Source organism: Hippopotamus amphibius, chromosome 3, assembly GCF_030028045.1.
Source record: "Hippopotamus amphibius kiboko isolate mHipAmp2 chromosome 3, mHipAmp2.hap2, whole genome shotgun sequence".
Taxonomy (NCBI): Eukaryota; Metazoa; Chordata; class Mammalia; order Artiodactyla; family Hippopotamidae; genus Hippopotamus; species Hippopotamus amphibius.
The window spans coordinates 175,006,259-175,019,972 of NC_080188.1; the positions used below are offsets into that span (position 1 = coordinate 175,006,259).

At 40.0% G+C, this 13,714-nt stretch overlaps 1 protein-coding gene and 1 long non-coding RNA gene across 4 annotated transcripts; one reads left to right on the forward strand and one right to left on the reverse strand.

Moving 5' to 3' along the window:
- Positions 1-16: 16 nt before the first annotated feature.
- CACYBP (calcyclin binding protein) lies at positions 17-9,962 on the reverse strand. 3 transcript variants are annotated; one of them, XM_057729180.1, is made up of 7 exons: positions 9,705-9,962; positions 5,512-5,731; positions 3,447-3,543; positions 3,122-3,221; positions 1,819-1,916; positions 813-864; positions 454-589 (listed from the first exon to the last, which is right to left on the reverse strand). In XM_057729180.1, the coding sequence occupies exons 1-6, from the start codon at positions 9,723-9,725 to the stop codon at positions 837-839; spliced, it is 564 nt and encodes a 187-aa protein (XP_057585163.1). In that variant the 5' UTR covers positions 9,726-9,962; the 3' UTR covers positions 454-589; positions 813-836. The 3 variants fall into 3 exon arrangements, with proteins under 3 accessions (XP_057585162.1, XP_057585164.1, XP_057585163.1); XM_057729179.1 differs by lacking the exon at positions 813-864 and having other exon boundaries at positions 17-589; XM_057729181.1 differs by lacking the exons at positions 813-864; positions 3,122-3,221 and having other exon boundaries at positions 17-589; positions 1,819-1,884.
- Positions 9,963-9,970: 8 nt separating this feature from the next.
- Positions 9,971-12,976, forward strand: LOC130849927 (uncharacterized). The gene is made up of 3 exons (XR_009052810.1): positions 9,971-10,279; positions 12,285-12,377; positions 12,954-12,976. It is a non-coding gene; the product is annotated as an uncharacterized LOC130849927 (long non-coding RNA).
- Positions 12,977-13,714: the final 738 nt, after the last annotated feature.

The following is a 13,714-nucleotide window of genomic DNA, read 5'->3' on the forward strand; positions in this document are numbered from 1 at the left end:
CAAGTACAAATTTACATTTTATGCAAAAATTCAGGTTTTATTTTTACTTATTCTTACATTGCTGGGAGCTGATGGCAGGAACTGAAAGGCAAGCAATAACTTTTGCTTTCTACCTCTTAGCTGAACAATAATACACACAATGTGGCATTTTCATTAGGCAAGACTTGCTTCTTTACATTTCACACTAGAATACAACATTACCCTTTTCTTGAATAAAATGACCCGGTTGCTAAGGAGACCATCTTTGGAAGAAGTGTTTAAGCATATTTTATTTAAATAAATCCTCCAACAGGAAATGGAGAATTCACTGCCTTTACTTAGAAGAACGCTGAGTAAGTAGTTATATGTCAAGTTTATCTGCACAGCTCACCAACAGTTCCTTACTGGAAACATCAGTATTTCCACATCACAGTTCCTAAAAAGACTAAAGTCTCAGAATTCTGTATCTCCTTTGGCTTGCTTCTCTCTTGATTCTACCCAGGCTTTATTAATGGTTCGCTTCATATCATCATCTCCATCTTCATAAATTTTCTTTAGAACATTCATTAATCCCTCACTAGGATCTGTTTCAGTGTCATAGGAGGGCTTTCTGTTAAAAATAAAACACAATAAATAATGGAGGAATATATATGAAATATATATAATACAGAAATATATAATCCCATTTACTGACAAATTTTATATGTATAATTACTAAGTATGAAAAGAGATTAGGTTGTAGGAAGTACATGAGTAGACAGGAGGAAGACAGAGTATCTAAAGATACTGACAATCAAAACATGCAAAATTCATCTTAAACAGTATATACTCACACTTAGTTCATCAAAGAATGGTCATCAAAAACGGTAAGAAGTTATCTTGGGACTATGGGTTTTAGGTGATTTTTAGCAGGAAAAGTAAGGAAATAAGCTTTTACTTTTCTGAACTGTTTTAATTCTTTAAAAGCACATTTCCTCAATTTCATTAAGAAAAAACCACCATGCATTATATATGGACACATACTGAAGCTCATATTTTTTATTAGAAAAGCCTTCCTCTTAAGGCTGAGATACAGGTGGCTTGGGCCTGGTGGTATAAAAGCATAGTCCTAAATGTAGTCAACGCTTCTACTTCAATCAATGTGCAAACCGGGTTCATCAACTTTATACTTAATTTTTCACTCACCTCATTTATTCAGTGCCAGATTCTGACCAGACACTGGGGATACAATAACAGTAAGACAGGTTCCTACACTCATGGAATCCATTCTAGATTTAAAAGCAGTTCCAGAGATAATGCCTAATCTTAGCCAACCACATCCCTGGCTATGGAGGGAGAAGTAAGAGAAATGTGGATGGCTGACTCAATGTAGTACACTACCACTGCAGGAGAGCAGAGGAATGTTTTACCTAGGATGGAAGTATCTTTGAATAAACATTATTCAGAACAGCCATTATTAAGTAGGATAAAAATATTATTTTTTTCACTCTTATGCCAGTGACAGTGAAATTCTAATTATATATCAGAAACTTCTGTGGAATTCAAAATCCATGTATGGGTATCTGGACTACTCTGGAACTACTGAAATGGAATCTCTCAGAATGAGCACAGTATCTACACAGAAGTATCACTGGCCCAGGGTTAAGGACCAACCACAAGTACAAAGACCTCCTTAAAAAACAGCTTGCTAGACACATGCCCTCGCCGGGTGCCCTATGACAAATGAAAGCAAATATAACTGGGTTAGTCACAGGACTTTAGAAGGTGAATGGTCAAATTGCAGACTATACAACTCCATTACTGATGAAAATCTATAATCCTAGCAAAGTGAGTACTCACTCTTTCTCTTTGCATTCTTTTTCGACCTGAGTCAGGTAGTCCCACCGTGTGTTTTCTGCTTTCTTCCTACATAAGATAAGAACTGTATCTGTCTTGATCTGGAAGAAAAGTGGAAAACAGGTACAACTTAGAACACATGGAGATAAGCATGAACATTAAAAAAAATAATTATTTACTCAATTACTCGAGTTACTGTTAGGTATAGGACCTGTTTTAGGTGCTAGTAATACTTTTATGAATAGGCCCTACAGATCATACACAAAACTGGAATACCTTCAAATACTAGGTGCTATCAAGACAAAGGGGATGTTAATGGGGATTAAGGAAGGAACTTCACTAGGAAAGCCTCTCTGGGGTGAAATCTGAGCTGTGGCCCAAGCTCCAGGAAAGAAAGCCTTCGAGGCAGTTGACACAGCAAGGAGAAAGGCTCCAAGAAGGGATGATACTATTGTGTTTGAAAGCAAGGAAGAATAGCCAGATTTTGATGACTGAAGGAGAGAATAAAATAGTAAGAGGGGTCAGAGACAGGCAGAAAATCATAAGACAGTACTGGTTAGGGAGTCTGGAAGGTAAGCAGAAAGAGCAAGAATATATAGCCCTTTCAATAATGATCCACATAACACTAGGACTCTTGAGTATTACTTCAACTATGTGATTAGTGGACGAAGAAGGGAGCAGGGAGTCACAAGCTAATTGTGAGATTATATTCTAATACTACCGCTGCTACGTAACTCTGTAAATACAGACAGCAGAATGGCACATCTGTATACCGGGGGGCATTAAACTTCATTTAAATTAGGTAGAAACAGAGGGGCTATCTGAATTAGTGAAAAGTATGAATAGTATTTTTTCAGAGACAGGTTATTCAATTTTATAAAACAAATTATTATTCCCATTGTACAAATGAGAAAACAGGTACAAAGTGATTAAGTGAGCTGCCAAAGGTCACAACTAATTAGTGATAAAACTGGCATTAAAACTCAAGTCTCATATGTAACCATTTTCAATTTATTCAATACCCACCTGATTCTAACGCAATATTCTTATCTATTTTTCTAGAGCAGGAGCTGATAACTTTTAATTAGTATTTTAGGCTTTGTGGGCCACATGGTCTGTTACAACTACTTAACCCTGCCATTGTAGCACAAAAGCAGTCACAGACAACACATATACAAATGAGCATGGTTATATTCAAATAAAACTTTACAGAACAGGCAAAAGGATAAATTAATTCTAGCTCATCTTAATTGGCCAGGTAATTTCATGAGGTTTCACAATATTATGACAAAAAAAGTAAACTTACCTTTTTTGAACTGCCTTCCACAGAGATGGGTTTCAAGAGATTGTTCACAATCATGGAGTAACTCTTCCCATTTAGATTCTTTACCAAAAGATCAAATGACCTACAATACAATAGTGAATATCTTTCTGGTTCTATGAAAGGTGCTCTTCAGTTCTTTTGGGAAAAAAGCCACAATTTTATTTCAGGATGTGCATTTGGCCATCCCAAAAGATTAGACTCAACCTTTAAATCAGGTGTAAAGGATAATTTCAAATTTAAGCAGAATTTTAGAAACTGCAAGGAAAAGAACCCATAAGGCACTGTCTTCCCCATTATGAGAACTCACCTCTCTGTGAAATGCACCTGCACATTCTCAGTGGGGACTTGATGAACTCCAGTTAAGGTTATGTAGATTTTCACAAACTTATCTGACTGATCCCATCCTGGTAACAACAAAAAAAATGGAACATGAGTAAATTCTGATACTATCTCTGGAACAGCAAATGCACACAGCTCATGATAAAACTCACTAAGATAAAAATCTAATAATAGAAACATGAAAGAAATAAAAACATAAGAAATTTTTTAGATGGAAAAATTGAATTTCAAAGCAGTTAAGTAATCTATCCAAAGTTAGGCATCTATCTAGTGACAGAATCTAGATTCAAATCCAGGTTTACTGAACACAAAGCCCATGTTCTTTTTATTCCTTAAAATAAGGAATATGATCGTTAAATATATTCCTTAAGACTAGCTCATTTCCCCTTTTTATGGCAATAATTTTGTCTTATTCCTAAATACTGATAATCTCCACTACTGCATGGCTAAACATCAGCTTTGTCTAATCAGTATTATCTAATTCCATAATCATTTCTACTTCTCTAAGCAGTTCAACAAATGCAATCACAGCTTCCTCAATTCCTTTCCCTGACAAAGCAGAATAAGGAGTCAAATTCATCCATATCTGGCAATATGATTAACCTACCAGTATCTAGAAAATGTTATTTCATTTTATTATCAAACTAATCTCTAACCTAGATAAATTCCGTTAACAGAAAATACACAAACATCACATAAAAAGCATATAATAAAATATTTATTGCATACTATATATATGACTTTTTCTTACTAAGTCCTATAGAAATGTATTGTTAATAAAAAAAAAAAAGATGTTCTAGAGGGTTCTACAGAACTTCATTTAGTTTCTGTACATTCAACCCATCCTCCACATTGATAACAGTTTCTCCCTAAACACAAATCTAGGTTCCTAGTTAATATGCCTTCAGACCAGTTTCCTACAGTCAACGAAATACATATCTCCTATAGCAGGCGGCCACAGAGCAGGAGGTGAGCAGCATGCAAGTAAAGCTTCATCTGCCACTGCTCCCCATCACTCGCATTGCTGCCTGAACCATCCCCCCTTCACTGGTCTGGGGAAAATCATTTTACACTAAACCAGTCCTTAGCACCAAAAAGGTTGGGGACCACTGTCCTATAGTACTGCAGCACAACACTTAAACACAACACACACAGCGCTTTTTTGCTATGACAATACTCAGAACATGTCTTTCACGTCTCTATTCATGTCCTTTGCTCATGCAATTCCCTTTTCTCCACACTTGTTGATCCCACCCTTTAAACTCAAATGTCTCTAATTCTCCCTGACTGTTCCTCCCCTCCACAAAAATTATTTTATCAGCTATATTCTCATAATACTTTATAAATCTCTATTCAGTTAAGCAAGTATTTATTAAGTACTTACTATGTGCTAGATATTGTGAGCACAAAGAAAAATAAGATTGTCCCTGCCCTCCTGAGAGATAATTACTCAGACTTCAAGTTGCACTGCTTCCAAAAAAAAAAAAAAAAATCTATAATTGAGTGAAAATGGTATTATGACATTGTTATGCTATTAGTTGTTGTATGTCGATGTCCCAACCGCACATTGAGCAGGGACTGGGTCTTGCTCACGGCTCTGTATCCACAAGTCCAAGTACAATAAAGGCACATATTAGGTGCTCAAAAATCTCTTTTGAATTTAACTGGATTCCCTTCCTCAGTTAATATGAGTAGTGGTTTGGCAAAGTGAAATACAAAACAGGAAGAAAAACAAAACAAAAAGCTGTGTCCGTATATACTGAATATATTTCAGAACAGGTTCCCTCTTGTTGCTACTCATCATTGTACTAATCATCTTGCTCTCCTGTTAATTAATTAGCTTCTAGAATGCAGCCTTTTCTTTTAAATCTTTTAAAAAGCATCTTACTAAATAAGAATTGATGGGTCCTCTCTTTCAAATTACCAAAACCAAATACTCAAAACCATTAAAAATTGATTTTGTTAGTGGGTCACTACTAAGGAATAGGCTGCTCAGAGGCAGAAAGAGCTGTATGTAGGAAAGCAAGTCATACCATAATTACTGATTTTCACTGTATATCCTGTTGTAATAGGAGCAACCACAGCAGCTGGCTTTTCATTTTCCAGAAGTTCTGCTTTCCTCTGTGATTTCTGCTGCATCTTATTCTTGATTTCTGTCTCAATCTTGGATTTTTCAGCTGTCAGGGCATCACGCACTCTTTTTCTAGTCACTTTTTCCAGCAGCACCTTTATCTCTTCTAGATCTTTCTGTAGCTGTGATAAAAGTTAGCTATGTTAAATAAGATAATAGTTTGATATTGTGCATGTTGGTCATTTCAATCAACTAAAATAAGAGCTGAGAATAAGACATTCATTTAAATTTTCTAGGGTTCGAAAGCAACTAGGATTTCTTCCTCCAGCCTACTGAATTGTAAATAACTCAAGATTCCTTTCTTTTAGAAAGGAAAACTTAATCTTGAAGTAACAATAGGTAAACAAGCCAAATTTTTCCAGTTTGGTAGACTCTTACCTGCCTTTATTTGCAAGATATGTTTGTAATTTATAAACATTTCTGATTATAACCTGAAGAAATCCAACAATAGGGAACTGTGGATTTCCTTGTAACATCCAGTCCTAGTAATCACATATTAGGAATTTTTTAAGTATTAAAATAAAAGAAATAAGTACATGATGAACATGGTGACATGCAACCTGACTGAGGTTATCCTCTACTTTCCGTCAGTGGTTGGTCTTTACTGCTCTTCCTACCCCAAGTAATACACATAAAAAAGTTTTAATTTTTAAGACAAAAGATAAAAGAATAAACACATATTTCTTCTTCTAAGAAGCTGATTCTAAAGCTCCTGGTTAATTTTACAGTCAAAAGTCTGGGACTTGGGGTCTTCCATGGTGGCACCATGGTTAAGAATCTGCCTGCCAATGCAGAGGACACGGGTTCTAGCCCTGGGCCGGAAAGATCCCACATGCTGCGGAGTGGCTAAGTCCATACACCACAACTACTGAGCCTGAGCTCTAGAGCCCGTGAGCCACAGCTACTGAGCCCATACGCAGAGCCCAGGCTCTCCAGCAAGAGAAGCCACTGTAATGAGAAGCCCACGCACCACAAGGAAGAGTAGCCCCTGCTCATCACAACTAGAGAAAGCCTGCACGCAGCAATGAAGACCCAACACGGCCAAAAAAAAAAAAGTCTGGGACTTGGTTGTACAGGAGAGAGTAAAAACCTTGACAAACACACTACTGGATCACTGAAAAAGTCACCTGTTTTTTTCTTCTCTCGCAAATACATGGCCTACCCAAGTCTATATCTATCTCTTTCTAGAAACAGAGCCAACATTGTGTTAAGTTTGAGTTAAAGACACTGTTAGCCCCAGTTATCCTCTGACCTACTACCAATGCATGAAATCTTTATAAACAAAGGGATTTATTTTTCTTAAAATGACTTTACATTCTAGCTTGATACTAGCAGTTTGACAGGAAGACTTTGACATTATAGCCTGAGATCATTTAAGACTCAATATAAAACTCTATAAATGCTTGGTAACTCAGTATGATACCCAAGGTACAGCTTGAAAGTCTTTATACCTCTTAAGAGTCTCAGAAAATGCAAATCAGAAAAACAAATGCTTTTCTTTAACCCCATCCCATGTCTTTTACCTCATTTAACTCAGATGCCCTTGCTACACCAATCTGTAACTGCTAACTTGGTACAAAAAGTCCTACTGAACCCAGTCTCCTGTCCAAATTTTATCCCCGTCTCCCAAAACTCATATTGCTAAGAACAAAAAATTGCAAACTCATCTTTCAAGCATAGAACCAAGATGCTTAGTTCAAAGCAATCTTTTTTGTTATAATGGCTTTAAAAACTCACATTCATTCTAGTAACATGATAAAATTAAAATGTAAAATGAGTATATTTTGTTTCTGGAGGAAGGATTTAGTTTAAAAAAATAGTAAATGTATAAAGTCTAAACAAGAGGTTTTACTTCTTGACTGAAATAGGAATCCTTTTTCTAGGAGACTCAGAAAAGAACTCTGAAATTTAAGCAAGAGATCACCAGGCCCTCTTTATAGCCGGTTTGGCTCTATAGTACTACAAAAATAAGATATCCACTGTAAGTCTGAAGCAACTTACAGCAGCCCTGTTCAAGGTAATTCCTCAGTTCTCTGTTATTTGCAGATGTGAAATCAGTAAAATTGATCTCTTTGGTGCTTTTCCTGTACACATATTTAAGATGCCTTAGCTACAGCATTTACCTAATTTACCTAGGCACTCTTCTGTTTCCGTTATGCAAAATCACATCTCCCTTTTATCCCTATCCATAAACACAGTAAAGCTTTCTCTTCTAATCTATTTCCAAATTCTTCACTAGAAAGCACTAAAACCAAAGTGCCTCAAAATAGGCAAAGGCCTTGTGAAGACATTTCTCCAAAGATAAACAAATGGCCACCAAGCACATGAAAAGATGCTCAACATCATTAGTCATTAAGGAAATGCTCATTAAATCCACAATGATATACAACTTCACGTCCACGATGATGACTAACAACAACAAACAACAAGTGTTGATGAAGATCTGCAGAAATTGGAACCTTCATACACTGCTTGTGGGAATGTAAAATGATGCACTTTGGAAAGGAGTTTAGCAGTTTCTCAGTTACCATGACCCTGCAATTCCACTCCTAGATATATACCCAGAGATCTGAAAACACATATCCATGTAAAAGCTGTACACAAGTATTCACAGCAACACTGTTCATAATAGCTAAAAAGTGGAGATCATCCAAATGTCCATCAGTTTATGAATAAACAAAATGTGGTATATCCATACAAAGGAATATTATTCAGCAATAAAAATACCTGCTTCACCATGAATGAATGTGAAAACATTATGCTGGGGGGTGGGGGAGTAATGGGAAGTGACTGCTTAATGGCCACTTAATAGGTTTCTCTTGGGGTTGATGAAAATGTTCTCGAATTATATAGTGGTGATGATCACACAACACTGAATATACTAAAAAGCACTGCATTGTACATTTTACTTTAAAATGGTTAAAACCTGTTATCTTAGACAAAAACTCAGAGTGCCCCTAAATATATACAACACAATTAGAAAGCCCCTTACTTTGAAGAGGATTAATAGTGAACCATCCACACGTAGGGCTGTAAAGTCACTTCAAAGATTCTTTCCCCAGGGCACATGGTACCTACCACAAGGCCAATCTTTAACACATAACAAACTTGTAGCAAGTTACCCAGAATCCTACACACACACACACACACACACACACACTCTTTTTCTTCATTTAAAGCAAATTCTCAGACTTAAAAACTCAAATGTGAGATTTCCCAGTCTTGTCCATGTTAAGCAAAAGACTTCCAAAGAACAAATCTAGTCAGTGGATACCCAACACCTTACTGTAAATAACAGTACTGTCCTCTCAAGCCAGAAAAAAGGCATCCAAGTTTATTCCCATTTTGTAACTAAGTCTCCAAAAAACTTAAGCCGCCTCTGCTTAGAGTTCATGGAACTTGAAAGGGAAAAAGCTATTTCCCACCACCAGTTACAACTAAGTTTCCAATTTATTTTTAAAAACGCCTATAGCAGATTATTTTGTGTCAAGCACTGTTTTGAATATTTAGATCTATCACTCGGTCTTTACAACCCTATGAAACGGATACTGTGGCCCAGAGAAGCACCGTAACTTGCCCAAAGTCCGTACAGATCAAACATGACTAAGATAATTTAAGTGCTGGGACCGAAGACGTCTCACCTCCCACTGCCCTCTACCCTACAACGACCCTCCGTTTTTGCAGTCAGCTTTCATTTAACGGAGCTTCACGTCCTCAGGCCAGTGTAAGGCGGGCGGAAAGGGCCAGAGGAGAACGCGGAGGTCACCAGCCCTCAGGTCCACCATCGGACCTGCCCGCCGCCGGGAACCACGACACACCCCCGCTCACCTACACCGCCGACCCGGGCCGAGCGGGGGACGGCGACCGCCAACTTTCCGCGGGAAGCGGATGCCCCGAGGCCCGCAGTGGCCGGGTCGGCACGCGGGCCGCTGCAGCCGGGCGGGTGGGAGGCCGAGGGGAAGCGCGGGAACCCGAGGACGCAGGAGGGCGGCAGACAGGCAGGTGCAGCTCGGCACGGAAAACGGCGGCGGGGCGGGAGACGGAGCGGAAAGCTCCAGCAAGGCCGAGCGAGGACACTGGAGCCGGACCCCTTACCTCTTCCACAGCTGAAGCCATGGTCGGGCTGCGGCAGGAAACGCCCCGCTGCAGCGGCGCAGGGGCGACGGCAGGAAACGCCGCACGGAGTGCGCTCACCCCGAGCGCAGAACGCACCAGCTCGAGTCGCAGTGCCCGCAGCCCACGAGCACACCCGACTCTGCGCGAAACCTCAGCCCTCCTCCCGCACGCCGCGTCTCTGGAACCTTCGCGAGCCCTTCGCCACCGCCACCCACCCCCCCATCAAGCACCGCCTGCCCGACTCGGCCCCGCCCCGCCTCTCCTGGGCCCGCCCCGCCCACCTAGCCTATTAGCAACGCTCAACTCTCGCGATCAAAACCGGCAGTTCGAGACGAGGAAGGCCTCCACCTCGCCGCCGGGGCAACTGTACGTAGTATACTTTGACCCCGTTTGTCCCGGCTGCGCAGTCGCAGCTCGGAACCGCTGCGTTCCCGTACCATACCCCAACCCCGGAAATAACGCACCGATCTTCGGGGTCGAAGCCGGAAGTTGACTAGAGAGTCGGCAGTTACCGTGCGCTCTAGGACCCGGGGCCATCGAGGCGGCCATGTTGTGTAAGAGTAATCTGTGAACTTCTGCGAGAAAAGGCCAAAAAAGGGGAGAGAGGGAAGCCTATTGGTGCTAAAACGGGAAAGAACGAGAAAGTTAGGTGTACAGGGTCCTGAAGGGTACAGGTTTATTTTCAGTGGCTTCTGGCGCCCTGGAGACGTCACGATTTAGCCTTAGGACGTGGTGACGTCATCACGGATCGCGAGCGGAGGTAGGGTTGCGTTGGCCATGTGGCCGGACCCAATAGCGCCGCGGGGGTCTACTAATATACCTGGCACCTCTGTGCGTCATCGTATTTGGGGTCCCGGCTTCCCATCACAGACTGGTGAAGCACTTCCCTGGAGCCTTCACCGACCATTCTGCGAGTTTCTAGTTGTCACCCAGGTTTGGATTCGAAAGTGAGCCTATTGACCAAAGCAAATGTGGGCTGAGCTTTGCTGGGGCTGCATCCCGCTTTGTAAGGCCGTTGACAGATTCCCTTTTCAGACTGTTTTAGCCTCTGGCAGCCTGAAAACGTCTGCAGCACGGTTGAGAACATAAACAACAACCCCGGAGAAGTCAAATAGCCCACACTTAGCTTAATACATCGCCCGAGGTAGCGATTACAATCAGCAAGTCGGAGGAGGAAAAAGGACTAGAAAAAGGCAGGCTGAGCATTAGCGTAGTAAAGCAGCGGGAGTACAGTACAAAAACGAATTACAGCTACGCACAACACGCGTGAATCTCAAACGTGGCGTTAAAGGGAAAGAAGCCAGACAGAAGTTCATACCGTTTGGTTCCATTTAAATGAAGTCTAAAACAGACACTAAAAATCCGGTTAGTCTTATCTTTAAGTGGGGCGGACAATGACAGGAGCCATGGCAGGGGTTCAGGTTCAAATAATGTTTTCTTGCTTTGGATAGTGGTTACAGATGTATTCACTTTGTAGAGATTTCACTGAGCTGTAATTTGTGTAGTTTCTTTCGTAAGTTATAGTTAACTAAAAGTTATATTTAAGTAGGCCCAGAAAAGAATATTCCAGAGATAGAAATGTTACACTGAGACATGCAATTTTCAGAATTCATAGAACTCCTAAGATCTGTGCATTTTGTTTAGTTATACCTCAAGTTTTTTTGAAAAGTGTCTAGGGAGTTCCCTGGCAGTGCAGTAGTTAGGGCTCAGCGCTCTTACTGCAGAGGCCTGGGCTCAGTCTCTGGTTGGGGCACTAAGAGCCCACAAGCTGGGCAGCACAGCCAAAAATCATCATCGTCATCATTGATATTTCGCTTACAAAAAAGTGTCTAACTGGAAGCCTGGAATTATTTACGTACTTAATTAAATAAGAACAGATATCTCATTGCACTGGTGAGAACCCGACCTAATGCAGTGATTTTTACATTTGCTTGATTATGCACCTGGGACTTCTCCAGATATCCTAAAGTCACAAGCTTTAAATACCAGTTACCAGTGATTCCCAAATCTGTACTTTCAGTTCCATCACTTCTGAGCTCCAGAGTCTGCCTCTGCTTGGATGTTTGATAAGCACATCAAATTCAGCTTGTCTGAAAAACAAAACAACCAAAGAGACCTCCCGATTTCTTATCCTTACAGCCCAAATCAGTTCTTCCAATTATTCTCCAGCTCTGTGGTCACCTCATTTTCTTAATTGCTCAGGCCAAGGAGTCATACTTGAGCTTCAATTTCAGGTCCTACATCCCATCCTCTGGCAAGTCTTGCTGGTTTTATCTTCTAAAACGATTTCTCACAACCTCCACTGCTACCACCCAAGACCAAGCCATCATTATTTTGTCTGGATTTTTAGCCTCTTAGCTGGTTACTCCGCTTCCCCACTGTGCCTTTACCGTTAGTTTGCCACAGAGTAGCCATGGTAATCTTTTCAAATGATTATATCCCTTTGCTTAAAAACCTCCAATAATTTATTAGGCTTAGAGTAAAGTCCAAACTCCTTAACATAACCTGGAATGTTCTACATGATCTTATATCTCACCTTTATGACTTCCTTTCTCTCAGGAAACTCATCTCTCACCAGTCTCCCTTCTCCCTGGTTTAAACACTGGCATTTTTGTCACTCCTTGAATGCACTGAGTTTGTTCTCACCTCCAGGTCTGTATTCTGTGCTTGCTTTCTGTCTGGAATGGTTTTTCCTCCAAATCATCACATAGCTTTTTCTGTCTTGCCTTTCTGCCAGCATTTAAAACACCTAAGAATTCCCATTCTTAATTGTCAACAAAACAAATTCAATGCTGCTTCTCTCCAGCTGTGCCCTGTAATTGTCCTTACATCTATCATGCAGAAGCAAACTGACTCCTTGCCCTGCCGCCATTAGGAGTAATTGGGTACATAAGATCCCAAAGTCGAGAAAAAAAATTTAAGAGCTTTTCATCCTGAGATAAATCAAAAACAAAACATCATTAACAGGACATACACACATCAGGGTCCTTGTGTATAGTTCTAGCCCTTCAAGTAAATGAAACTCTGAACCTGACCTTTCCTGTAAAATTAGAATCCCTAAAATCAAACAAATGCTTTATCTCTGACTTTTGCAATGCTGATGTCTAAAACTGTGGATAGAAGTGTGAGAATTGCTGTTTTCCCACAATGAACTAACTAATTATAGACTCTATTCTTGGAAATTGTGTAGTTTTTTCCCATAAATACTTGTAATTTCTATTTTGCCAGCTTGTTCTTCTAAAGCCTGAACTTCCTTGCAAATTTCTTTGCAAGTAAACTTTGGGAAGATTTTGCCCTGAATGTCCCTTTGACAGTACTCAAAAGGATTTGTTAAAGTATAATTTCAAAAAGGTGAAATCAAGATTCTCATGCAAGTGTAAAATGAATATTAACAAACATCTTATGCAACTCACTGCATAAAGCAGTGAGGGAACCAATGAGTTGTTAAAACTATCAAGAAGTTCATTTGCACAGCTAGGTATTTATAGGCCATTTAACAATGGAATATTGTTAATAATCGAGTATTGTAATGGAATGTTGTTGACAAACTAGTTAATGTCCTACAGGGTAGTGAACTATGTATAACCTTCGGAGTCATCTGTTCCATTGGAAAGAAAATAGGGATTTGCATCCCTACTGGACAAAAAATCTACAGATTAACAAGTAACTTCACTAAGTGTAGGACCTTTAATCAATAATGAAACAGTGAGTTCCACTTACTGTTCATGTCAAGACCACTCATGACCTCCTAACTGCCAAGTTCAGTAGATATTGCCTGAATAATTTGACTGTTTTACTTTTTATGTAAAAGTTCTCATTGTTTTAAATACTACATGGGCCAAACAAAAGATGTCTGTGGTCTGGGTTTGGGCCACAAGCTAATTTTACAATCTCTGATTAATACTTTGTAATACATGCTGAATTCTAAGAGGAGCTGACTAATCTGGCTTTCATTCGGTTCCATGGACACCCAAAACAAAATGCAAATT

Excerpts from the sequence above, each read along its gene's own strand:
- CACYBP (XM_057729179.1), bottom strand. The coding sequence starts at position 9,725 with ATGGCTTCAGCTGTGGAAGAG. Across the intron at positions 3,544-5,511 it reads AGTGAAAATCAGTAATTATG|GATGGGATCAGTCAGATAAG; the intron begins GTATGACTTGCT and ends TGTTGTTACCAG. Across the intron at positions 3,222-3,446 it reads CAGGTGCATTTCACAGAGAG|GTCATTTGATCTTTTGGTAA; the intron begins GTGAGTTCTCAT and ends ATTGTATTGTAG.